This window comes from Simochromis diagramma, unplaced genomic scaffold, assembly GCF_900408965.1.
Source record: "Simochromis diagramma unplaced genomic scaffold, fSimDia1.1 OVJJ01000596.1, whole genome shotgun sequence".
Taxonomy (NCBI): domain Eukaryota; kingdom Metazoa; phylum Chordata; class Actinopteri; order Cichliformes; family Cichlidae; genus Simochromis; species Simochromis diagramma.
Genome location: NW_024387245.1, coordinates 18236047 through 18263696, shown reverse-complemented (window position 1 = coordinate 18263696; position 27650 = coordinate 18236047). Strand labels below are relative to the sequence as shown.

The 27650-nt window shown below is 38.9% G+C and overlaps 1 protein-coding gene across 4 annotated transcripts; it reads right to left on the bottom strand.

The window, feature by feature from the left end:
- Window positions 1-578: 578 nt before the first annotated feature.
- On the bottom strand, window positions 579-27650 carry phf24 (PHD finger protein 24). 4 transcript variants are annotated; one of them, XM_040000429.1, is made up of 9 exons: window positions 27159-27650; window positions 17773-18194; window positions 14977-15162; window positions 9902-9980; window positions 9116-9318; window positions 8048-8214; window positions 4654-4686; window positions 3336-3413; window positions 579-1907 (listed from the first exon to the last, which is right to left on the bottom strand). In XM_040000429.1, the coding sequence occupies exons 2-9, from the start codon at window positions 18190-18192 to the stop codon at window positions 1811-1813; spliced, it is 1263 nt and encodes a 420-aa protein (XP_039856363.1). In that variant the 5' UTR covers window positions 18193-18194; window positions 27159-27650; the 3' UTR covers window positions 579-1810. The 4 variants fall into 4 exon arrangements, with proteins under 4 accessions (XP_039856363.1, XP_039856364.1, XP_039856365.1 ...); XM_040000430.1 differs by lacking the exon at window positions 27159-27650 and adding an exon at window positions 21915-22028; XM_040000431.1 differs by lacking the exon at window positions 27159-27650 and adding an exon at window positions 21920-21943.

Here is a 27650-nt window from a genome sequence, read left to right as displayed (position 1 = left end):
CCATTACACTACCAGATGCATCCTGAACAATTGATAAAAGGCAGAACAAATCCCTGGTTTTATGTTTTTATGCCAAAAATTCTACCATCCAAATGTGGCAGCAGAAATCAAGACTCAAAAGTGCCATCTTTTCCAATTTTCTATTGTCCAATTTAAGCAAAACTGCAAATTGTAGCCAGTTTCCAGTTGTTAGCTGACAGGAGTGGCACCAGTGTGGTCTTCTGTCGCTGTAGCCAGTCTGTGTCAAGGTTTGATATGTTGTGCATTCATTGATGCTCATCGGTATACCACTGGTTACTGTAACCTGTAAACTGGTTACAGTTTTATTTTAGGTTTATTTTTATTAATTTTTCCAATTAATACTTGATCTTTGATTTGAGCCTCATGCCCATTAATATGGTTTGAGTTTTAAAATGAAAAAACAAAACAAAAACAAAACCCTAAATCTGTAAAGTTTTAATTATATTTGCTGATACTTTGAAAACAAAGTCTCAATATGGCAAATACTATGCAAGCATTTCAGCACTGCACATTATCCCTCAAACCACAATTTGATTTAATTACCATACTTTATTTACTTCAAAAGAACCCAGCATAAAACCTCCATTACATGGCATAAACACTACATAATGTCCTATTCATTACAGTAGGTTTCTAGTGATTCAGGGGCAGGATCGCGTGCCTTAAACTTATCGTGTAATCTGTTACATTATATAATTTCATCTCGTTTTCCATAGCAGTTTTTAAAGAGTGCTTCTGCATATTAGCAAAGGACAAACTTTTCCAGCAGATCTCAGTCTTTCAGTACAGTGATTATGTCACAATAGCCCAACTACATCTCATTCCCACAGTGCAAATAATGACATTAGAATACGAGGAGTGGCATTTACACCTTGTTATAGTGCAGCTCTGAGAGAATAATACCAAAATGCACTATATGGCAGTATATACATGTCACTTACAGGGTTAGCTTTCTTTCCCTTTCACAGTTAGCATTTTCGTGAACACAGATTCATGGGTGAAATGGAGAAAACAGGATACATCAGAGGATACAGGAATAAATACATCTTTTTAAATGCATGATAATTTATACTGGTATATATAGCAGTTCTCTTATAATGTATGCAGATAGCTTTCAATGTTGTTTGGTATATATTCCCTTAATGTAGCTGCGTGGTTAATCTCCTCCCACAAATCAAACACTACCAGAAATTAATTTGCATGTGCTTCTGTGTGGCGTGATTAACAGTTTTAATGGTGCATAACACAATCCCATTTCAGTTGCATGGTGTTCTAATTAGGACATTTTGGGGCCCAAAGGAAAGAACATGTGAAAGAGTAGAAGCCCAACACCCTAATGTGCCCACCCAGGGGTCTTATGGAGCTGTAGAGTCTAGGTTGGCTCATGTGATCATCCTAGGTGCTCATCTGACTGTGCGTGATCATTTAAAGTTTCAGAAATATCACCAGCTGATTAGGTTGTGAGTGGGTTGTCTTACTTGTTCTAGCTTTCACATTTGTTGGAAGCTGTCAGGTTTTGGAGTGGGGACCTGTGACAGCTGCTGTCACTTGTGTCTGTGGTGTGTCAGTCAGCGTGCATTGTCAGTGTTGTGGTGTTGAGGTGATGCAGAGGAGGAGAGATTCTGTCACTGGCTTGATCTGCTACCTCATTGCTTCATCCAGTTCTCTCACTTGCCATCCTCATGTCACTGTATAAGCATGTCTATCCTCCCTCACTCAACTGTAGACTATAGGGGGGTACATCCTCCATCTCTCACTCCCTCTGCTGAATGCAGTATCGGATCCTGGACTATAGAGGCAGTCTGATGTGCATGGCAGAACTATTAGGCCGTGCAGCCAAAATATAGATGCCACTCTCCCTCAGGAAGTCTGCCCAGGTCACTGGCCTGTGTAAAAGAAAGAGAGTTTAGTTAGTTTAGTAAATTGATTGTTCAACAAAATTGTGTTTGCTGATAGTGTTGCAGTTTTTTTTATTTCTATACAAGAGCCAGCGTTGTACATCTTTGTAACTGCAAATGAATGCCATGAAATAATACACCACACCACAATAGGAGTCATCCTGGCACCTCGCTACAGTGACCATAAGAGCTATAGTTCTTGATCAGTCCTACTGCATGTACTTTACTTTGTATGACCATGAACTGCATAGCAGTATTTTCTCAATACTGATATGCCCAGCTGATAATTTAAGACATTTTTTCCTGGGAAATTTTTGTCTTTATTTGATAGAACAGTGGAGATTTTTCAGACGGGAAGGTTGGAAGAGTACATGGGGACACCAAGTGGTCCGGGGTTGGAACTGAACTGAGGCCCCTGCCTCAGTTCAGGGCCTTGTGGCATATGGTCACACGCTCAGGTGTCCTTAAATAATTGCAATTTGATACATGTAACGATGGAAAAAAATAATCACAGGTTAGTTTGGGAATCTTAATTAAATTTAATGCATTCTTACCAGTGTTGGGACTAACGCGTTATTAAGTAACATGTTACAGTAACTATGTTATTATTGTGGTAACGAGCACGGTAACTAGTTATTATGCCAAAATCAGGAACGCGTTAATCGTTATTGGGATTTAGATAGGCTCGTTATTCGTTACTTCGTGTGCTTTGAAAGTAACGAGTAACTTGAAGTAACTGAGTTACTTTTGATATAACTAGTAATGTAACTAAGTTACTAATTTAAAGTAAGTTACCAACACTGATTCTTACACATCATGGTTTTTGAAAAAAAAACAAAAAAAAAAAAAAACTTACAAATGAAGTTATTGCTGTATTTAATATAAAACCCAGTTAGATCTCTACCTAAGAAACTTCCACTAGTTTGTATTCATCCTAAAACACTGCCTGCCTGAATGGCTTGCTAATTGGCTGCAATTATTGCAAATAAAAATCTCAAAGTCTCAAAAGTCATGATATGGCAAAGAGGATTCACCCCAACCTCTTGGCGACAGCTTAGAAAGTGAATTTGAAGTCATTTGCATTGGAAACAGAGCTTGCAGCAGGAAGTAGGCAGGTCACGTCACTGTCCATGATGCGGCCTTCTGGGCTGACTTGTTTCACTCAAAATTACTCCTACGTTTCTGCCCAAGAAAGATTTTTACCACACCAAGGTCACAATGGACATGTGTAGGCTGGTGAGAAGCATGAGTTAGGGTACTGTAAAAATTTTACTGCAGGCTTTTAAGGTTTCCTGTAAGAACTTGAGAAATTGGCATCTACTAAAATCGTTTATATACTTTCCATTAACTGATCACTTTGACCCACAGACTGACAAATATTTAAAAAAAAAAAAAAAAAAAAAAAAAGCAACAAACCTGCTGTCGTCATTCTTGCTCCTTTCACTGCCAGAGCTGGCTGGACTGCTCTCACATATGGGGCCAACATGACTTATACTGTACCAAAGAACAAATGTCAAAAATCAAGTGGCAGTCAATGAACAATAAGACAGCTGCCATTGCCTATGAGAAAAAAGGAAATAGAAGTTAAATCATCATGTTATGATGAACGTGGCGGCACTTATGTTGGTCTTGCTGGGAAATTGGAACGTCCTAGTTTTGCATCATTATTTTAAGTCTTAAGGCTTTAAGCTGAATTTCCATTGACAATTAATATAAATCTTATTCCATGATTAACCAATTATCAATCTGTGTTAGACTTGTGACCTGTACCAGGTATAATGCAGTCTGAATGTATGGAGCTTGGTTACACAGTATCCCTTAATTTGACAAGCTGATGATGAATGATTACCCATTTATTTTGTCTCCAAAATGTAAGAAATGTGTTTATATGATGAAGAAATGCAAACCATATGTTTTCTTAACTAGCTTATCTAATTTTTAGAGATGTTTTTCCTCCAGTCAGCAAATCATTTAATGCGGTCCTTTCCAGGCAGTGAGATTTGTTTGACGGCATCAGCTTTTCCATCCAAAATCAGGACGTTCGCATGCGATGTAAAAAAAACTAAATAAAAATCATCTAAGATTTAATACAAGCCATATAAAATATGGTTCTTAAAACATTGCAACTGCCTATTTCATGAGGCTGTCTCCCACAAGTATTAGTCATTTTTTTTAGAAGCTCTTTTGATAAATTCTGATGCTTCATCATCAGAAGGTAAATTCATTTTACCTTTTACACCATAGCATGTGAATTTCTGCAATCCAAGGGAGCAGAGTTTTCTGTTTCATTTAGTACATTTACTTTTTAATCAGCACAAATGCATATGGTTGTACTACATAGGGTTGCCCTAATGGACACTGTGCTCACCCAACTTCCATGCATGTGCTCTGAAAAGAATTTTAAGGAGAAGCATTCCTAAGGAGAAGAAAAGGATTTCTTTTAATCCCTATAATTAAAGGCCAGACTGAATATTACCCATGTCTCTGTATAACGAGACCTGATCATCTCAGTCTCCTCATTAAACTTGAGAGATTCACGTGTCTATTGTTGCTTTACATCCAGAAAGAGACACTTTGGAGTTTCTCCTTCCCTTAGGCTCCTTATGAAGCAAGGGTTAAATTGCACATTAAATCTAAACTGAGGGGTTCTCTGAGAATACTTGACTGAGTAGTGCTCAAGGATGTTGAAGTGAGGAGAAAAAAGACAAGCCATGCAGTGCTGAGTCACACTCACCCACAATTCATAGGAGAGCAGAATCCCATTAGTCTGTGGGGGGATGCCGAATAGGTGAGAGGGATGGAATGGTACAGCTTAGATTTGACAGCACAAGATATCAAGTGGTAAACGAGCACATGCAGGCACACAGTGACAGTGATGGAAAGTGCATTTATTACAGTACAAATCTGAGGACATTTCAGTACATTTCTGACCTGCAGTCAAGCACTTTTGCATGTGGCAGTTATATCTTTAACATGCGAAAATCATCTGAACACTTATTCGACTGATGCACATACACCGTAAAACAAACAGAAGTAACCCCATCAGAGATTTTTTTTTTTCTTCATTATTACTCTGATGGGTCAGTCAGTGGTTACACTGTCAATTTTCCTTTCATTATTCCATCTACTGGGGAAACTAGTTGGGGTTCCTCACAACTTTAACCATAAATAAAGCTACTCGCTGCATTAAGGGGACACAAACATCAGCTGTGTAGTTCAGTCAAGCAACAAACTGCTTGTCTTGAGGTTATGACTGTTTGTCAGAGAGCTTTGTCATTTTCCACTTTGTAGTGTTACTTGTGAGACATATCTAATATTGTGTCTCAACTTTGATGCAGTCTCACATAAAGCCTTGCAAAAGGCAATTTATCCATGTTTATCCATGTGCCCATGTCAGCGTTAGAAACTTAGGACTCATACTGAAAGTAAAATACTCTATTTAACAGTATACATAAAGGAAACATTACCTCGCCTTTGATGTACATGGGGTTATTTTTCAGTTTAAATATTTTTTTGATATTATTGAAATGTGCTATGTTTAATAAAAAAAGAAAAGATCTAGAAAAATATTTTAATTCTAAGGACTCTTGCCATTTTTTCAGTGTTGCAGTGGTGCAAGCAGCTATTGCATTGGTCACTGTGCCAAAATAATTTCTTTGAAGTCCTCTGTTATGTCTTCACTGAGCTAAAGGGAAATTGAACTGAAGAGCTTCTCTGCACCAGGACAAAGAAATATTACACCCCAGTCCTGTTACAGTCCACACGTGCTGTCATGCATTGTCAGTGGCAACAATGACATTTAGTTTGCTTAACTCATTGGGGAAATGGTTATCAGAAGAAACCACAGTGGATATTTTGACCCTGCACAAATCTGGGGGTTTCACTCCATGCAGATTTTCTACAGTGGCCAAAGAAGTGCTCATCTTAACCCAAACACTTAACGGGGATAGTTGTTCAAACCAGAGTCAGTTTTTACTGTAAGAATAATATTTGTACATTTTGGTGACTTATTTGATAATCAATATTCTCCTCATTATCTTGGAAACAAAGAATGATGAGATGCAAATTATGCAATCAGCAAATGTTGCAGTAGGAAGAGTACTGGATGTCTGCATTAACTGACATTTCTCCTTCATTTCGGATGTTATCATAATCTCTTGTTGATTTGCATATAATAAAAAAATATTGACAGCAAGTCAATTATGGAGAAGTTCCATTGTTATAACTAATTATCTTTATGCAAATGTACATGATGAACACTACTGTGTAACGAGAAAAGCTTTCCTATAGTGTAGATGTCTTGGCAGTTTGGATTGGCTCCTTCAGAGTTTTGTATTTAAAAAAATAAATAAATAAATAAATGAATAAATATCCAGTCAGGTAAATACAACCCCAGTTCCAAAATGTTGGAATGTTCTGTAAAATAGAAAAACAGATTACAATGTTTAAACTGAGAAACTTTTGGATTTTAGGAAAAGATAATTTTGAATTTGATCTCACAGACATCTTAAAAGTGACTACTAGCCACACTCTTAACAGGTGCACTTTGTCTTACTGAAATATGCCAAGGCCTTCTCTGCAAAAGTTGTTATCTAGATGGGAGCATGTTGCTCTTAAACGTGTACCGTATATACCTTTCTGGATTGATGGTCCTTTTCTGATGCACAAGATGTCAATCTTAAGAGGCACTGATGCATCAGAGATGCAGGCTTTTGAACTGAGTGCTGACAGCAAGCCAGATGGTCCCTTATCTCTTGTTGAGAGGACGTGGCGTTCATTTTTTCCAAAAATAATTTCATATTTCAATTCACCTAACCAATAAACACTTTTTAACTTTAAATGAGTTTTATCCCAGAGAAGATGCGACTGCTCTGGATCATGTTTAAATGTTGTGTCTTTGCATCACAGAGCTTTAACCTGCATTTGTGGCACACTGAATCAATCACATCATTCCTGAGCCCAGTGATCCAGTGATTTCCATGACAGAATCAAGGCTGTTTATTAATGTAGTGCCATCTGAGGCTTAATAATCAATGGTATCCAATATTAATTTCGGCATCCCAAAGATTTATCAGTTTTCTCCGAAGCTCCTGATTATATTATATTGATGATTTATTCAAAGTTGTAACCATGACATAACCATTTATATTGAGGAACAGCATTTAATGCTATTGGCTATAGCAGTTCTGTCAGAGTGAGGAAAAAGAAAATTAAGTTGGCTGACAGCTAAAGTCTTTGTGAGCCCAACGTCACAAGGTACTCCTTACACCAACATGTTTTCATCCCAGGGTGTCAAATATTGCCATTCCGTCTGACGTAACTGGGATCACAGAGATACGCACAAGCTGTGCTTTGGCATCTGTGCCTTGGTGGATCAGCTGTGGCAATACAGTATGCCAAGACCTAACTTCCTACCTCTACATGAAGAGGTAGGAAGGGTGGCAATGACAGTGGTATAAGTCACAGGCTGGGAAGCTTGTGTCCTGTGCAAGTCCTTTGTATTCCATACTTCATTGTACCGACTTTGTATTCAGTTGTGGGCTAGTTTTATTTCAAGCTCTTTTTATAACTTAAACTTTCACTTGCTGCTTGATTAAAACCTCCCACCATTAACCCTGCATTTTCACATGATCCAAGGCATAGCGCCAGCATTGTGCTCTTCTCCCAGCACATTGCTTTAACTAAATATCCATAATTCAATTATTTTTCAAAGCCATTTTGTAAGATTGATCTTTGCATTTAAAATTCTACATCATAAAACTAATTAGGACAATTTAAATTGAAGCTAGACATCTCAAGGTTAATCTCATGCATTAACATAAATAATGATATTATAAGATGGGAAAGAGTATGGCATTTAAAGAGAACTAATCAGTGGGTGTAGTTTAATTCAAAATGCTGTCATATTGTGCGTTTGGATAAAAGATTATTGCAGCAGCATTCTTAAGACAGACTTTTTTTTTTCTTAAGACTGACTTTATGGCATTACTAGAGGTGGGTGTCACATTCATGTTATCGTGTTTCTATTCCCTAAGTGCCCAGACCTTTTATGCCATCTGCAGTTTGCATACAAATGACTCCCTAAATTCCTTCCAATTATCCTTGTAAGTGGCATGTGGTCTACTCACCTCACATTGCAGGACTGCGAGTCTTTCTTGAGCTTCTCGAACCAAGACTGCTGAGCTTGGCGGCATTCAGCTCGTGTGATTACACCATCTTTATCCAGATCCAGACCCTGAAACACTGACCTTGCAGTGTCTCTCTCCTTGGCAGTTAACAGACGCACCAATGAGTTCTATAAAAAATAAAATCCAAGAAGTGTAAGAATAGCATTTACCTTTTAGTGATTTAAACAGCTATAATTCAGTAAAATTTACACTTTAGGGCTGATCTTAGCCATTCTTGGTCATTTCCTGTGACACTTGGACTGTCTGACATATTCTGCCAACATTGCTTCATCCCGTACTACCCCAAAGTCTCAGACAAACTTCAAATTTAACCTCTCAAACCACAATCTGGGAACCATCAGCTAGTCTGCAGCCTTAGCCTCTGGGGGGGGTATCCAGATGGGATAATAGATTTCTATTCATCATGCATGGCTCCATCCTCAGACATTGTTTATGCATGAAAAATAAATTAAAACAAAAAGCTAAAAACTTGCAAAATAGTTACAATAACTGTTAGCTTCAGGATTGCATTTAGGAAAAATACCCACTTTCCACACAGTATTATACATAGCATCATGTGCAAATACCTGTTTATAGAAATTAGTCAGGCCAAAAACAAACAAAAAGAAAACTTATTGTCAAGGGACAAAATGAATAGTTCAGCTGTTGGATGCAAGCCAGATTTTTGGGCATTTTTTGCCTTTCAGTTAGTTTTTAGATTCAGACTGAAAAATGAGATCATTTCATCAACAGCTACAACGATTATTGCTTAAACACTCCCTTAGTCTGTAAAATGTAATTAAATTTATATATGCATTTTTTCTATATCACAAGGAATAGAGTATTTTGAAGGTTTTTGGAGGTATAATTAAAGTGTTCTACAACAAAACTCATCAGGGCTATGTAGGCCATGGCTGAGTGTAAACCCAAACAAGAGTCATGGTAGTGGAAGAAGACAGTTCAGGTCGAGTTTAAAAATGCGGTGCTGATTTATCCCAATTATCTTGTTTCCTTAATCCACAACTATACCTCTGTGCGAAACTTCCTTAACACTGCCAGAGACTCAAAATAGAGAAAGTCCGACCACTCGATGTGTCCCTTCTTCTCAGGATCCAGCGCAGCAAACTGGGCCAAGACTTCCTCTTCCTGCTCATCAGTCAGGTCCTTTTCAAACTGCTGCTTGGATACAAAGTGGCGGTACTGAAGCAGCTCGTCTGACACCAGGCACGACTCTATAGCAGCAGGGAACAATTCATCACACAGGTTCTAATTAGTCACCTGGCAGTCTTCGACATACATCATCTTATGGTGAGTGATTTTCAACAAAATGAAAAGCATCCTCCCACTGACTGCCGTCCAGCAAAGTCACAGCCTACTACACATTTCAAAGTAGACTGGGTGGAGGGCAAATGCACTTTCTCAAGGAAACAATGTTGTGGGCAGTAAACGTCTGAGGTGACCACAGACCAGACAGGTGCTCAAGATTTCATCTGGGATCTCTTTGCTTTTAATCACCAAGCATTCCGGACATGTACAACCAGTGGCAAAGCAATACTGCAATGGCAGTACCAATTTGGGTCTTATGGTGATTTGTGTCATATCATCTTGAGAATATAATGGGTTTTTGTTGAGGATGTTAATTTTTTTTTTTTTTTTTTTTTTTTTTATATAATCAGATCTGCAAACTTTGCACCAACCAACAGTGCTGTCCCGTACAGTATATCAATAAAAGGTTAAGTATTAAAGATCTTGCATGGCCAGCGTTACTACCATCTATCAAAACCAAATATCTTTAACCTGTATTCAGTAGCTCACCAGGGATGATCTTGCATTGCTTGAAGGTCTCCATGAGGCTGTACATCTCTTCTTCTGTGAGAAGTAGATTGAGATTGTCCTGCAGGAAGAGATGTGTGGGAAGAGCAGAGTATTACTCTTAATGCAGTCTCTTTTACAGTCAATTGGCATGCTGGCACTCTTGATAAGAGAATATACTTAAACTGGTCCTGGGAAAGTCTTTACAGGAGGTGAGATGAGGCCAGAGTATTACGCTTTGTAACATGATGCTCAGACCATTTCTTTTATCGCAAGTGGCACATTGCTTGATGGATGAACATAGTATGCTTAAACTAGTCCTTGCAATTAGCTACATGCATGTAGCTTTGACTAATGAACTCATTTCAGTGTTTCCTGGGTAATTCATGTAATGTGCCTTTTATGTCACTCTCCATAATGGCATCATAATTAAAAGAAATAAAAGGATTTTTTCCAGATGTTAGGTTCACAATGACTTATTTCATAAATTTACATATAACGATGTTAGCACTTAAATCCACGTGTCAACAAAAAGCAATTTTGCTTTAATAGGAGAAAACACAGTTATGCACTTTTTGTTTAAATTAACAGATTTCCAGATACACACAGGCCAGAGAAAACCAGAGCTGGAAAGACAAATGTAACCAAAGATGTGAGATAGTCATTTTATTCCCCAACTTGTTCGAATATCAGCAAAAAAGATGCTGCTATCTAAATTTCTACATTATCACATAAGTGATGTGATCAAACTTTAGTCTCCTTGGGATTATTGACATAAGCCAATTCTAGTTTGTTTACATGGTCCTTGATCACCCTGACAATCTGTCAGGGCTTCATAAAAGGCACATTATGAAATCCAAATGAAATTCACAACCGCCCACACTTAGAAAAACAGATGAAAAAAATACCCTTAAGCTTGGCAAATTGAAGCAAATGGTATATATAATAAGGCCAAATGAATAAAGCACATATGTCAGCCAAGTGTGATTAAAGTATGAGTTCCTGTATAGCAAGTGTGTTGAGTGTTTCAGTGTCAGTATCAGTCTGACTAACACTCCTGCCAGTATCTGCATTTCCCCAAATATAAACAGATGGGATGGTTAGTGTAAGAACAATGTATTCTAATATAAAAATAATGTGAGTGAATTGCGCTGTAAAAAACAAAACAAAAAACCCCTAGCCTCCCCATCCCACCTGCTGACAGTGACATCCCTGCCACAAAGGACACTGGTGGTTGGTCAACATGGGCACAACATCTTAATTTTTCTCTTCCTTTTCAATTTATAATCAAGATCAAAGTAACTATCATCTTACCACCTTACTGTCTGTATTTCAAGATCAAATGTATGTATCGTACTTTCCACTCACTGGGGTGCTTGAGCAGGCTCAAACACCCTCATGAGCTTGAAATGGATAAGCAGTTAAGCACAGGGATGAAGGGGAGTATGGACTGTAATAAATGTAATTTCATATTTACTATAGAAATTGTGGCTCTATAAATATCTAAGAGCTGAAAGTGGGCAGTTCCACTTAAACAGTTAATCCCACTGACAAAATTAGTCACTAATTTAAAAAAGATCCTCCATTCATTGGACCGATTCATTCAAACTATGTACATCTGGTCTTGTTGGTCATTCCAGTCTGGGACACTCCGTCCTGCTTAAACTTGTGGCACTGGCTATACAATTTTAACAGGCTTATTACTACAAAGTGTCTAACCTGAGTGAGCTACAGCCAGACAGTGCAGTAAAGCTCCGCTGGTGTCACATTGTAAAAAACCTTTGTGTTCCTTCACAATGTTTTGTACTTTTCTTCCAGTGTGGATTTGTGTCCTATTGTATGCGCTATTCAGTTGTCTGTGCAGATATATTTCAACAAATGACAGCCAATTCTGAATCAATATTGTATAAAAATCAGTTTCATTAGTCATCTGTCTCCTCTAAAGCACAGAAAATCAGATATTGGGTCTGAAATGCAAATTTCACTCTGTGCAAATCGTCTCCACCAAATGCCTCCACTTCAATCCAGCACAAAGACTGTGTGTAAAGTTAAATGCCATGTTTGTTTTTGGAGTTTAGCAAAAACTGCTAATCCAAATTTTATTAAACTTTGTGGGGAAAGGAAGATATTAATGTGTGTACTGTTCTAGGCAAGCTCCTGCTGTAAGATTTTGCCTGATGTTAGGTATCAGAAACAATCATAATTTTGAGGGTGGTGTCAGTTTCTCCAAATTTAATTTCATTCACCAACTTCTGCATATAAGAAAAAGCCAAAGAGATGCTCCACTTATTGTATTGATATAGCTTATCGATATATGTGCTCTGGGGTTGCGGCACCTTAATAAGCTTGCAATTAAACACTTCCCTACAAGACTTCATACATGTTCATATCTATTTATTTGCATGTGTGTCATTCAAGGAGTCAATTAAAAATCAACGTGGGAGGCAAAACAAATTGTGCTTTAATCATTAAAACTGTGTCCTTTGTCTTCAAGACATTTTTGTGCATCTGTAAGCCATTATGTGCATCAAGCATTACCTTTAGTAACACCAGCTGTCTGCTGAGCAATAAAACTGCCCATCAGCTACAGATGTCTTTTATTTGTCATCCAATATAATGTGCAGAGGAAATTTAAAATAGATTTAAGGGTTTATGCAACATCTACTGGCAGCATCTGAGAAAAAAAAAAATGCTCTCTAGGAGACAAAAGGCCTCCAGGGAACAAGGTATAAAAATAACACTTTCTAATCTTATGCTGGCAGATTGCATAAATAGCTATCTGAGACTGTCCTGTTCAAAAAAATACAATGATAGTGCTGGTGATGTGTTATTGCAGATAACTTTAAATAATCAGCAAGCCCTTTACCCAAGAAGTTATAAATATGAACAGGAATACTGTTCATAAACAGTATTTCTGTTACTAATGACTCTGATCACCGTGTGATCTGAAAGGTTTACTTGTAATGCAGTCACTTTATGAGGTAGTAAGAGTATGAGAATCATTACCACATACCTAGCTACTTGAAGAAATCAAGAGGTGCCAGGAGAGAAGAGGGGGGAAAATACAATACGGCAAATACAATAAACAAACTGCAGTTTGCCATGTCTTGGATAAATGATCACTTATACTGGCATCTCATCAAGAACAGGAGTCAAAAAACATTGCTCTAGAATCAGAATTGCTCTATAGAGCCTTTCCCTATTACATGTAACTTGCAAAAGGGTGAATTCATAATAAATTATGAATAATGAATAAAGTTACTGCTTTTGTTCCACATGCATAAATGAACGCAACTCCTGTAGATGACCCCATGTGGAAGTTATGGACCATACAGGCCTAGGTGCAAGCATCAAAGTGCTATAAAGACAGGTCAGTTATATCCACAGACCAATCCTTCTGAGCGACTGAAACTAAGCCACTATTGCAATCGCCTACTTTGAAGACTGTAAATCCACTTTCAAGGGAACTCAGTCCATCTGCCAGCAGCAGCCTGCAGTGCCTGTGTGAAATTAAATGTCAGATATGATAGAAGGGTGTGTGTGGGGAGGGGGATTTGAAACATCTGACTGATACACTAACAAAATAACTGGTTTCTTTGGCTAGGAGGACTAGAATTTACAATTTAAATAAAACATTGCTCCCGCCCCCTCACTGAATTGTCTCCTTCCGCCCTCATTCCTCACACACTGAAGAAGCTAGCCAAAGAACGAACCTTTCAGCATCCTCTTGCAGATTGTGTGAAAACATCCCTCTTGCACAACTTTGGCATGTGATTTTTCTTCTCGGGGCTATGGCGCCCTTACTCTGCTATGAAGGGTCCCCTGGCAAAAGCGCTCTTTAGTTGTTTACGCTTGAATTAAAACAGATTGCATTATGCCTCTCACGGGGTCATCGGGGAGTCGTGGGTTTTGGCACTGGCACTGAATTTCTGATGAGAAACTGCCGTTTGTTTTATTGTTTGAATTACAGAAAAATCTGCCAAAACATTGCCTCAGTCTATATGAAATCTAGCTGTAATAATCTAGACATAAAATTATGGAGACTTGCAATTTGTGAATATGATAAGTGCTTCTAACTATTGCCTGCCACAAAGTGGGATCAAATCCATCTCCATCATCTTCTGTGTAATGATCTAAATGAGATTGCCGATTTTAGCCTATGCTCTCCACATGCTTTTAGACAAAAGGCATATTGTGGACTATTCCATATGCAATCTAACTGCATGTAGAAAACCACAACCTACCACAAGACTGATTTTAACATGGCAAAAGCCACCATTTCAACCATAACTTGTATATCTGACATGAATTAACAAGCAGGAATTGAAAGCTGAAGGCAGCAACAGTTGTTGTCAACAGCTTTAATGACAACTGGCAAATTTACTCAGCTGTACTTAATTCCACTAAGTCATAGTCTGTGACACTTAAAGGAAACAGAGGCATCGTTAACTGTATTAGTTCCACCTGAGCTTTTTCCAGACGTGACAAGTCATATTTGCTGTCAGAATGATACCTCAAGCAGCTACAGTGAAAACCAGTCTATGTGTTTTCACACCAGTAGTGTGACATTTCAATGATTGAGTTTGCAAATATTTCTATAACTTGCTCATTATGTTACTAAATTATGCCATTATCAAATTTAACAAATTAATGTTCCACTTTACCAATATATGTCCAATCTCCGTTTTGGAGCTTGGACTGTGCAAGGGCATCAGAGATGTTGGGTTACTTGGTGATTCTAAATTGGTTGCAAGTGTGAATGTGAGCATGAATGACTCTCCAATAGGCAGCTTGTCCAGGCTCTACCTTCTCACCCCATGACAACTGCGATAGGCTTCAGGTCCTCCTCAATCCCAAACTAGACAAGCAGCTAAGTAGATGAATGGATAGCAGTTCAGATTTTTCTGAATGACTGGCAAATAAGGTTGGCCTTTAGACAGACAGACAGACAGACAGACAGACAGACACACACACACACACACACCTAAACTAGTTAAGTTTGTGATTATGTTGCAAACATGACAAAAATAGCTGCATTTGTAAGCACTGAATTTTTTTAGCAACGAGCCCCGACTTACACAATAGTAGCAGCTCCAGCCAGTAACCGTGTGGGCTGTATCTCTCATCTCCTGCAAAGCTTCAGCACGCAGGTAGCCCAGCTCTCTCAGACAGCCATCGTGAAATACCCGAGTGCAGATCCTGCAAGGGTACAGGTCGTCAGCAGTCCACACCTCGCACACGTCACACATCTCATCGCTTCGTGGCTGCAGGAGAAAGATTGCATCAGTGACACAGAGCTTTTTTTTTTTTTTAGTTCTGCATGCTTCACAGAAATGTAGTGTTCCCCCCATTTAGAAAAAAAAACTGATCACTGCAATTGTGTTAACATGTAGTTTCTAAACTTCCTGACGTCCTTGCTTCATCTCCCATCAACCAAAATCTATGTAACAGGTTACCAAGAAGAAATTAAGCATCAGTCCATCAGTGGTAGGAGTGTGGTGGAAGTGGTATTATATAATGTAGTTTGTGTCACGTACAGCACTTAACTGTCCATCTCAGGCTCAAATAAGGACATCACTACCTATGACGCTGTCTAATGTGTTCAGTGTCTGTTTTTATCCAACCTCCCTGTAAAGTCAGCCAGGCTGCACTCTGCTGTCAAGCCAGGGAAAATGACTGCTGAATACTTGGCTGCTTTAAACACAAAGACATTGCAAGTTTTCTTGGTACTTTTACACATCTATAAAAATGCTGCCAGGGCAAAGAAAACATACCACTTGTCTGGGAGATAAACACATTTGCAGTTGGCCACCATTAAAAAGACCCTCATCTAGTAGAAGCAGTAGCCTGGCAAAAATTGGCACACAACTGACTTTGTCTAACATGAGTTTTTAAGGTCTTTTTAGGTCTATAAATACTTGAAGAATTACATTTTGTAATGTTGCCATTTTATACTACTACAGTGGAATTTAAAATCAGACAATCAAATTTTTATGGTGGCCCTGAGAGGCCAAACGGACTGCAACGTAAGAAAACACCAGCAATAAGAAAAACACTGCAAAAGCACACAAAACAGAAATAGGAAAAAACAAAGACTGATTTCCAAAAGCACAAGGGAAGTGTTTCTGGGGAGACAATAACCCGACGGACCAGTTGCAGGAACCAAAATATAATAAGAATTGCGCTGGGAGACACTTAAAAGAACTGGAGGATTTATCGGTTTTGTGAGGAAAGATGAGAAGTGTGTTAGCCTAACTATTAGCCTAAAATCCGTCATCAGTATTATATGAATCATGATAAAACACACCTACCATGTTTTGGGTTCCTGCAACTGGTCCGTCGGGTTATTGTCTCCCCAGAAACACTTTCCTTGTGCTTTTGGAAATCTGTGTTTTTCCTTTTTCTGTTTTCCATTGTCGTTTTTCCTATTTTTGTTGTGTTTTGTGTGCTTTTGCAGCATTTTTCTTATTGCTGGTGTTTTCTTAAGTTGCAGTCCAATTGGCCTCTGAGGGCCACCATAAAAATTTGATTGTCCGATTTTAAAATCCACTGTAGTAGTATAAAATGGCAACATTACAAAATGTAATTCTTCAAGTATTTATAGACCTAAAAAGACCTTAAAAACTTAAATCAGCTGTGTTGGATCAAGGACACATCTAAAACCTGTAGGACACAGACCCTTGAGGCCTGGAGTTGGGCACCCCTGCTCTATGCCATGGCTTTGCCTAAGCCATGTTTGGAGCGTTTCCTTTTCTTTTCCATGCTTCTCTTCCCATCATTCTTGTACAAATTAACCTTCGTTTTATTTGTCTAATCTTGTACGCCCTGTACCTACATTCATGAAAGAGTAGACCAAGTGCTTGAGACTGCTAAATGTTGTGAAGTCTCTCTTAACCTGAGAAAGAATTGGAGATTTTCCCACTCGAGTCAACATCTATGGTTCTCTAAGCCCTTTGATATTGCAGAGCTTGTCAGTGCACTCCTATTTAAGAGCGTGCCAGCTGAATTAGGTAAAGTTTTTATTTTCACTGGTATACTGAAAAAAATAAAAACCAAATGCAAGTTCAACACTTGGAATAAATTCCTAAATTTTCATCTGCTTAATTTTCCATGGAACAACAAGAACTGGCCTCACCTGGCCATGCGCCTGCTTGACACTGAATTGTCCCTTTAGATTTCAGTATATGTATATGCAAAGTTTTCCTTACTAAATAGATGTTCTACTCTTAAAATAAAGTTAAAAAGTGTTACATAATGAGTCAGTGTCCGAGTATTTATGACCCTCATGTATCAGTCTTCTAACATTCCAATAGACACATTTATTACTATTGCAAGATAAATGTTTAGTGCGGGATTGTAAGTACAGTAAGTTGAAGCCATGTTTATTTATTCTAAATAGAAAACCTGATGGGATCATTGCTCTTGTGAACTACATGCTCTGTTAGTCAGCGTCACCCCGAATATGGCCACCTCTCAGAGCCAGCCAAAGCAGCCCGCCTACAGGATGCTCACTGTGAAGAGCCCTCACACACAACAATACATCACAGCCTGTGTAGCTATTAAAGGCCCAACAGCAAACAACTTCAAACTCATACTTTCTCACCTTCAACAAGGATGTTTAGATAAAGCTAAGGAATCTCTTTATGGATTGCCTGTGCTGTTCAATCATGATGCCTAATGTGAGGGAAGAAAACAGGTCACCAGATATACTAACCTGCTGTTGCCATAGAGATTATTTAACATCTTGTAGTCATCCATTTAATCCCACAACTGTGAACCATCTTATTTGATTTTTTATGCATTTATTTATTTACTTTTTAATATATGACAAATACTAGCTGCTGCTACTACTACTGACTTTTGTTATTTAATACCTCCTCTTTCTTATACAAGTCCACTTCTATAGGCTGGTCATCATCAGGTTCCCTTTTGGGTCGCACAAAAGCAGGCGGTGTGAGCTGATGAGTCTTGTCAAGATCTTCCGGCTCCACTCCCTTCCCATCCCGTAACCTCGACCAAGCCTCCTGGTTGACGTTACACTCGTCTCTCGTTGGCGCTGAGGCCTGCTGGGAAGTTGATGGACTTGCGCTATTGTCATTCTCCTCTTGCACTGCGTCCTCTGTATTTTTCTCATCAGGATTGGTCTTGGCATGCCCTTCACCTTCCTCCACTTGCCCTTCTGCCTGTTTCACTGTGACAGCACGATCTTTAAGGCCCGCCTGGAAGGCAGAGACGACAGCGGTGCATTTCTGCACCTTCTCCACCTGCTGCTTCTTTGACATGAGCACTCCCATTGCTGTAGAAAGATGAAAGTAGAAGGAATAAAATGAGGAACTGTTACAAAATAATTCTTTTTTTCCCCCAAAACTGACTTGTAAGTGACAAGTGATTGATAGCACCAGCTACAAGCCCACAGATGGCACCAAATTTCACTTCATATTTTGTTAAAAATCAACCCATGGAAATATTCGCTCTCTGCACATCAGATCTTGCCGTTACTGAATGTCTTTAGTTTTTCCTGTTAGCTCCAAATCTAATTCAATCAGCAGCAATTTCCCTGAACTCCTCTCCTTATTACTAATAAACCCTGACCATCTGCTCCGGCTCCCACATTTCTATATCATTCGGTAAGAAAAAGTTCAGTTCTTGTGCAGTGTTATTTACATGATTCAGATAAATAGAAAGCTGAAGAAAGCAGATCCCACAATTCACGGGAAAATAAAAATAAAAGCCTTAACCGCATATTTCATAAAGTTTAAGGATCCAAATCGGTCCTTCTGCACCTTGAAATGATGGTACATGTTTGACAATGCATAACGAAATGTATCTACACTGCTTTTACTCACAAGCCATCTAGTTCATATCACTGAAGAGATCTATACATTACAGTTCCTCATATCAAAGGTATGTTCGTTAAAAAAAAAAAGTCAAAAATGATACAGGTTGACACTTTTGAAATGAACATATCTTTGATATTGAGGAACTGTAATGTACAGATATAAAAATAATGTTTTTGCTAAAAGGTAAATTCTGAGAGCTATTAGCTAAAAACTTGGCACCTCAGCATGATATGGCGTTGATCCTAAATTTGAGAAAATTAGACGAGTGGAGACAAAACAGAGCATCATTTGGGCACAGGCAGGTTGGTATCATAGGAAAGGTGGCTGTTAAAAGGCAGAGGTATACCGAATTACACAAGAAGTGGATAATCAGTGGTAATGGGTATTATGGATTGAGCAATCTAAAAGTTTGTCAGTTCAAATCATCATCAACATGTACAGAAGAGGTCGAAAGAAAGAAAAAAAACATATCTACAAGCATCTGTAAACATGTTGGGCCAACCAACATTCAACGCTTTGAATGCCTTTTAAGAAGCTTGAAAAACTATTCCTGAACATTAAGGTTGCGAGTTCAGGCTGTGTTGAAGAATAAAGCTGCTCTAACCATATTTTGACTTTCAAGCTTATTAGAATTGCATATAATTTTACCTCATATACTTCATTTCCATGTATGTTTGCACATAAATCAGTAAATTGCTTCACTCATTTGTAATTTTCCTATATATAAGGAAATAACCAAAACCTGCTGCCTTCAGCCAGCTATAGATATCGCACAGCACTCCTCTTCACCAAATAAAATTACTCAAAATAAGATAAGATCAACTTTATTGCTCCTAAAGCAGGAAAAAAAAAAAAAAAAAAAAAAAAAAAAAAAAAAAAAAAATTACTTCACCCCTTTGGCAGGTTTTAAATGAGATTTTGCCCATTCAGACTATAGTTTTTTTCCTGAAACCCAATATACAAAAAAGGTCTCCCAGTTCATGACACAGAGGCTATGATCAACCCTAAATAAAGTGCGACAGCTATGACTTTTCTGAAAACTGGAAGAGAGCAGTAGAATGAGAAAGACAGCTTTTTTTTTTTTAACAGACTTCACTTGACTCATGTTTGTGAGGGTTTGCATTTCTGTCTTTGCCCATGTATAGTTTGTTTTTGTCTGTTCTGTTATTCGTGTTCATTAATTTGGAGTCTGTTGATTTTTCTTTGTCTTTGCCCTTGCTTTGGTGCCTCTCCCACAATCTTGGTTAATCCACCACCTGTTACCAACCTGTTCTTCAGCCTGTCTTCGGACTTTGTCATTTCTTCTCCAGTTTTACTTTCTTTTTTGTTGCATTTTTAAGTGAGCATCCCTTCTAGTTCTCTGCAGTAGCTTTTGTTCTCAGCTTTTTCAGTAGTAGCAATAAGGCTTCAAAGCTTAATTTCCATTCGGACTGACCTCAACATCCTGAAGTTTGATCAAGTCTGAACCAAGTTACAACTCCACCATTTCCAGGAAACTTAATACTGAATACTTTCAATCCCTAAACACATTTAGTGAAATCATGAACCGTAAGATGTGGTAGAGTGTTCAGCAAAATCAGACCGAGATCTCATTTACACTTAAGAGAAGCAACCTTGAATTGCGTTATTGTGGGGGGTGGTGGGGGGCGGCATTGTGGATTCAAGTTGATTACAAGGTACTTCTGGGACATGTGTTTTTTGCTCTGAAATACAATCCCATCCAACCATGCTCCACATACACTAAGTGCTTGTGTGAAATTTAATCACATTTATCGAAAGTGAAATAGGAGTCATTCCCCTCTCTCCCTTCCTAGGTTACAACTAATAGCCTGTCAGGCCTTATGTCGTCAGACTGCTATGGGACCCATGCTTCATAGACTCCAGAAACTACACTCATTTTGCTTGTGCCCATTTCAGCATAGCTTCACTCTTTATGGTTCCATGCATTTAGCAAAATAGAAAACCAATTTAGAATACATTTAAATCAAGTTTTCAAATGTACAAAGAAAAACAAACAAACAGAAGCACACCATTTTGTTTTGGATGGCATGCACTAAATAGTGGCGAAAGGTCAATTCATCTGAGGCATAGCATCCCTGCAGAGATTAATTAACTGCGGCCCATCAGAACAATAGTGTTTATTTAGCATATACTATATAAGCTTACTGGGAAAATGCCAAAAATCATGCATAACTTGAAATATTTCCCACTGGGAAAATGCCAAAAATCATGTATAATTTTGAATCTCAGCATGCTTATGAAAATCTAAAATAAATGGAGTTGGTGCTCAGGAGTACTAAAAGTAAAAAAAAATTGCAGGCAATCAGGAAACTGTTCTCTGCTGCTTGGAAAACCTCATTTTATTAGACATGTGAGTTTTATGTCTACTGACTCCCAAGTTCAGTGGGAGATTTTGGGACACATTGTCTTCCTCAAGGACAAGCACTTCATTTAGAAGAGCCGTCTTTCTAGGTACAGTGCCCTCCTCAAGCCCAATAAATGACCGAAGCATGCTGAGAATACACAATCATTAAAATACTCTGCTGGCATACAGAATACTGAATAGCCAGCACCATAACTGCAGGGATAACAATAAGCTCAGTGGGTTGTCTTTTACTACAGATGGGGTTAGACTAAAAAGGTTCTGCATTCAGTTTCTTTTTTAAATGGTTGTAGTTGACATTTTTCTTAACTGCTTATCTCTCCAATATGGCACTTGTGCTAGACTCCATCCTTGCTGCCAAGGATTAGGGAAACAATTACATCAAAGTGAAATAATTTATAATAAATACAGTTGTCAACATACTGAAAAATATCACTGAAGAAACAAGAATAAAGGTGGTGGTAGTTGCTGACAGAACAGCTGATGTGGTGGCACATTTAAACAATTGATGATGAATTGGAAGACTCAATGAAGGGATGATTAGGTGGATGGATGGATGATTTGGGTTTTTTTTTTCTATACATAAAAATAATGACAATTACAAATAAAGATCAAACCAAATTACAATACCACATGACTAATACATCCACCATTTTGGAGTTTGTCTTTCCATTATGGAAGGCAACAATACAAGGACTTAGTATAATATAACAAATAAACATTCAACTGATGAACTATCCATTTACATTGCATGGCAATCAGGTAATTAAAGGTTTAATTAGAGTCTACTTAACTTACGAGGTCCTATGTTCGCAGTCTGGTAGACAAGCAGTAAAAGGCCTAGCAGGCCCAAAGGGTGGAGTTATATAGGCTCCTGGGTGTGTCCAACTGATTGATTGGTACAGGATGTATGCTGGGTGTGGTAAATGATTTAAAACTTACTATTTTAACAATCACATCAAACACCAGTGTGATCTTACATTTATATCTGTTATTTGAACAAAATACATATGAGCATATATTTAGTCCGTTATATTTAGTCCGTGTGCTAGCACTGTGCAGATGTTGAATATTCATTCTCCATTTGGCATGACTGAGAGGATACAACAGCATGATGCACTTGAACAGTGCAGTATCAGTCAAACTTCAAAAGTCAGAAAATAATTAAGATAGTGGGAAGAAAATATGCCCTGTTTGATTTATAATGCATGTCATGATTTATTCATTATGTCTGTTTCAGTTTTGCTTCTTTGAATACACCTACTTTTCCACCTTAGAAAACCCTTTTAATATTTCTATCATAGTTGTGGGGTTTTTTGTTTGTTTTTGTAACCCTAACCCTCACAGTCCTTAAATTGTTACAGTTTACCTCAAAATTGAAAAAAGAAATATCAGAGAAATATTCAAACAAGAACGCTATAATACAATAGCTTAGATATGTTTTGAACAGCCTGACTGCATCAAAGCCTTTGAAGAAGACACTTGCTCATAAAGAACACATATAATTAGAGGAGAAGTGGTGATCATAACAGAGGAAGGCACCGTGACTATTATGAGGACTTAATTATCCACTGAAGTGACCTTTCCACTCAGGCTCAGAGCGGTTCTGGCATCAGCATAAGGCAGTGACAGCTTTTAGATGCTAGAGATGCCTGCAAAGACCATGCTTACGCTGCTGGAGAAAAAAAAAAGTTTAATAGCTTTTGCATGCTTGAGGACAAGGCTTAAAATAACCATACCATGACTGATACATTGGTTAAATGCTGCTAGCACAGCTGGATCCTCAGCTGGATCCTCAACTACTGTGCAGTGCAGATAACAGGCCATGCCACTTTTAATGGCATAATCAACAGAAAACAAATTGTTGTGTAATGGCCAGCAAAGTGAATAAGCTTCATAAACAGAAGTGGCGGGGGGGGGGGGGGGTGTAATAATAACAATAAGCTAAATGCTTATATGAGACCCAAGGTCTTTGTGCACTCTATCGAATCAATGCCATCTATAAAAAGCGTGCATAATTTCAATATGCTACAACGGCCAAAGTGAAGGTCTACCTGTACTTTGAGACAAAAGAGAAAGAAACACAGGGATCACAACATTACCAGCTTCATCAATAAACTCCACAACCCAGTCCAGGGTTTAGGAAAGTAATGATAGCTTTCTACACTTGTATGCAAATTATATATTGCCGAAGGAAAGAAGAGGTCAGGTTCTTTGTTTTCAGCATTTGTATTCTCCAAACAATGCTGGAGCTGACGCCACTCCTGATGAGCAAACGCATGTGCAGACAGAAGACCTTGTCATTTTCAGGTTAGCTTATGAATTTTAAAAATACTTTTTTTTTCCTCCATGTGCAAGTTGATTCTGACAGAAATGGGTCAGCGCTTGGCTTTGATACCATAGTGCATTAGATAGAGCTGACTAACCTGTCACTCGCTCACCTTGCAAGTCTAAAAAAAAACCAAAGCGTTGGACCACAAGCCTGTCAAACCGATCAGCCCTCTTCCTGCCCGGCTGTCGGTTACATTTGTGAAGCTCAACACCTGCATCTGCGTCATACTCACGAGAGAGATGATCTCTTTTTTTTTGGTGTGTGTGTGTGTGTGTGTGTGTGGGGGGGGGGGGGGGGTTGGTTTTCATCTTTGACACCTTGCCTATAAATATCTACATCAAATCATCTTTGAAAGGATCCATGCGAGTCAGACTGGGGGTTTTTTCAGGCTACAAGGAAAGTTATAATTTTGTAGTGACACTGCTGAAAATAGACAAAATGAAGGTAAATTAACCACAAATTGACTTGACTACACATTTGCTTTGCTGTCATTTGTCGTTACCCGACAACAGAAAACTGCTTAGAAAATGTTGATGAGCTCCACCAACTTGTTTACAACCTTTTTACTCACTCAACTGCTTATATTACTTTACCTATTGACTTTTTTTAACCCCCCTTCAGGTGCCAACTGTATTAAAAAGTGATTCCACTAAGGCTCAGCGGTCACCCACATTCACCCTCTATATTACATTTGATGGCCAATACAAGCAGAAGCTAGCAGGATAAAACTCCCTCAGGCTTGACGATCACTAGACTCCTGCAGGAGCCACTGCCTCGGCTGCTCTGCTCTCCTTCCTGGACCTTTCTGAATGATTTAAATGCCCCTGGATAAAAAAAGATCTGGACCAAAGGGATGTAAAACAGGGCCATTCCTTAGAGCAGAACTTGACATATATGTCTGAGGAAATCTTGTACTGTGTGAGAATATTCTGAAGATAGTGAAGTACATCAGCAGTTTGGTCTTTTTTAGGTCTTATGTGATATATCCTGCTTTTGTCCATACAAAGGCCAGGTTTAGGGGAGTTTACCTATATGTTAATTTTATTTCCCTGTTTTGTTTATTTTATGTATATTTGAGTCCTAGAAAAATCAACTGTGCATTTCCGCTCCCGATTCATGTTGGCAAATGACTATGACTAGTCCTGAAATGATGATTCTCTCAGGAGCATCTTGATTTAATTAAAAATTGATAATTTCAGTGGGAGGTGGCGCCAAAGTGCTCTTGAAATCCTTGTGATTTTATTCTACTCCTCTGAGTGTTTTTTTTTTGTAAGTGTCCACACTTCATTCATTTATTTAACACTCCCACGCCACATCAGGCAAAACATCCTAACTTCTTCTAGAGTATCCACTGACAGCAGTAACACCACACCATTTACCCGTGATGGTACTGTGTTTATAGAATTTGTGAAATGTTTATTTAAAGCAGAATCAATTTTCTCTTGTAGGCACAGGCCAACATTAAAGTCTGTAATGGAATTAAGTCTTCTGCTATACAAGTGACACCATGTGTAGGTTATTGAGCTCACTGAGCAGCCATTTATTAGACTGAGGAAAAATAGTCTACAGATGAAGATGAAAAATAGTTGTGATAAAGCACAGCTGGTCTTTTTTTATTCATTATTCATTAAGTTAATACTGGTGAAGTAAGTTGGACCGTTATGTTCATATCTTCCAAGGAGGTTTGATTAATTTTATTTTCTAAGAATCCCAAGAAGATGCTGAAAGCTCAGGTTAGATCAGTGTACTATGTGGCAGTATGGGATGTTCAGCAATTTCGTTGAAGCAACTTCATCTTTAAAGAGTAATCTTTTACGGGCACTGATTCGCATTGGCGGGACATCTAATCGCTTAAGAAGGCTACAAATATAGGATGATTTTTATAGATGGGGGGTGGGCGGTACTTGCTAGGATATAATCCACTCATAATAATGGCTGCACTCACCAAATTATATTTGCCCAGTTTAATATATAAAAGCATTTTTTAAGACAATATCACATCCGATAATTTATATCAAAGCTTTCAGCTGTTTTGGATGGATCCTTTGGAAGCAGAAAGAAATTACGGCACCAATGTGAACATATCTTGTTAGCTTGTGAGAAACCAAAGAGTTGTTTTTTTTTTTTCTTGACTGTTTCATTTGAGGCATGGTACAAACTTAGAACATTTAGTGTATCCAGTTCTTTTAAAGAAAATAGCAAAACTGAAGAGAAAGAAAAATGTTCTTTCTCCATTATGCATTTAACCATCTTCTAAAAGCTCAAAATCATACAAATAGACACAATTTCAAGCCACATTTGTATGTCTCCTTGTTACGTGTGTGTGCATTCTCCATCATAAAAGCATTACAAGGATGCTACACTGTATGTGCCATTTCTCTTGTGCTAGGATTCCCTTCCCAAAGCTGTTGGATGTCGCTGGTATGTGCTGATTAGAATCCCAACCAGCCCTCCTTTTCATTCCTTGTTTCAGTTGAGGGGGGGCTTAGAGTTTTTCTATGGAGGCACCACAAAGCATGCCTTTTCGTGGGAATGAATCCGCTTTTAGCTGAAGACCTCACCCACAGACCAGGGAAGCAAAGATCTGGAACTAATTACACTAACGAGTTCACCCAGATCCCTGTAAGAGCTAGTGAGTGAAATCATTAACACTCATCTAAAATACACAGATGTACGTGCACCAGGACATAGAAAGGAACCTAAATCAAGTCAAAGAGCTTAAAGTTGTTCTTGTTGCTTTTTCTTGGCCTATCCTGATCCAGTTCTTCATTCAGAAATCTGCCCCTCTGTGTTTACCCCCCCCCCCCAATTCTCCCTCTGGCTTTTCATTGTCTGTTCTCTCTTCCATCTAAAACATTCTCAAGCTTATGGCTCTGCAAATGCATATAGGGCTTTGAAATTCAGTTTGTGAACGGCCAAAAAAAAAAAGGAAACAGAGAGGTGTCTGAATGGAGGTGGAATTTAAATCTCAATGCATCCTCACACGGGAGACATCATGTTGGCATTCAGGCTCTGCCAGCCAGAGAGCCTGAGCCAGCGATGCTCTCAAAGGCTCTGACAATAAGCACAGAACAGGCGGCAGTGAAGCAGGTCAGGCTGCAGAGATCTGCCACAGAACGAGGTGCAGCACTGCCTCCTGGGTTAACACCGAAACTGGCTTGTTTGTTTTCGGACGTATGGGTTGTAAACAAAGACTGATGGAGAACTTAATGGACAGCAATGCTCCCCTGAGTGGGGCAGTGCTGGGAAAAACAATTGAAGACGGCAAACTACAGTTAAAGAGTGTCTGCTACAGAGAGGGGCATGAGTTCCAGATGACTTAATTGTGCCATTAGTTGCAGATCTCCCATCATAAAAAAAAAAACATATTTTACGTGCACCAGCTGTAGTCCAAGAACTTCCCTGCTTTCACCCTCGTTTCCTGCTGATTTTGGTGCACTGTTATGAAATGAGCAGACGGAGCTACCAGGCTTTGCAATGAGAACTCTCTAGTTTGATGCCAACCGCGGCGCGCATCCACACCCATATGAATGCTGACCTAAATATGCTTCCCATGCACGCATCTGTGTTCAGGGTTCCCCGCAAATCCACCTTAAGCCAGTTCAGTCACGGCTAAATCTGAATCAAGACTGGCATTTTTTTCCCCCATGCAACATTTTACAAAGTGGTACAGAAAAGCAACGGCTCTTGTATATGTTGACTCACCGTAAAGGGTAAAGGCTGTTGTTCACCGCGACTTTCTGGCGACTTTATCCTTCCTGACTCAAGCGTGGCCGTCCAGCATGGCAAGACTTGGCCCGAATGAAGTATGTGAGCCTTTACTCGTTCGTCGGTATCCCCGCAGGGAGACGAATGGCACAGCAGTTTATTATCCCTTGCCCTCACAGTCACACAGAGAAAATTTACAGCTTCTTCCCCCTTTTAGCAGGAATAGAGTCTTCCCCAAGACAGCCGCGGACAGCTCCGGTGCTGAAATCTTGTTTCCTTTTTTTTTTGTCTTTTCTTTTTTTCACCCACCCTCCTTCCTGAGCTACTCCCTCGGCATCTGAGGAGACACACAGCCTGCTGGCAGTTCAGTTTAGGCAGGATGAGGCGTCGGTGCAGACTCACAGACGGCCAGTGGAGTTAAATCAGAAATTTATGACCATCTCGAAGCCCCCCTCCCCTTCCCGGGTGCCCCGACGACTTAGTCCTGAT

Excerpts from the sequence above, each read along its gene's own strand:
- phf24 (XM_040000429.1), bottom strand. The coding sequence starts at position 18,192 with ATGGGAGTGCTCATGTCAAAGAAGCAGCAGGTGGAGAAGGTGCAGAAA. Across the intron at positions 9,981-14,976 it reads GCTGGAGCTGCTACTATTGT|GACAATCTCAATCTACTTCT; the intron begins GTAAGTCGGGGC and ends CTCTTCCTGCAG. Across the intron at positions 3,414-4,653 it reads TGCTCTCCTATGAATTGTGG|TATAAGTCATGTTGGCCCCA; the intron begins GTGAGTGTGACT and ends TCTTTGGTACAG.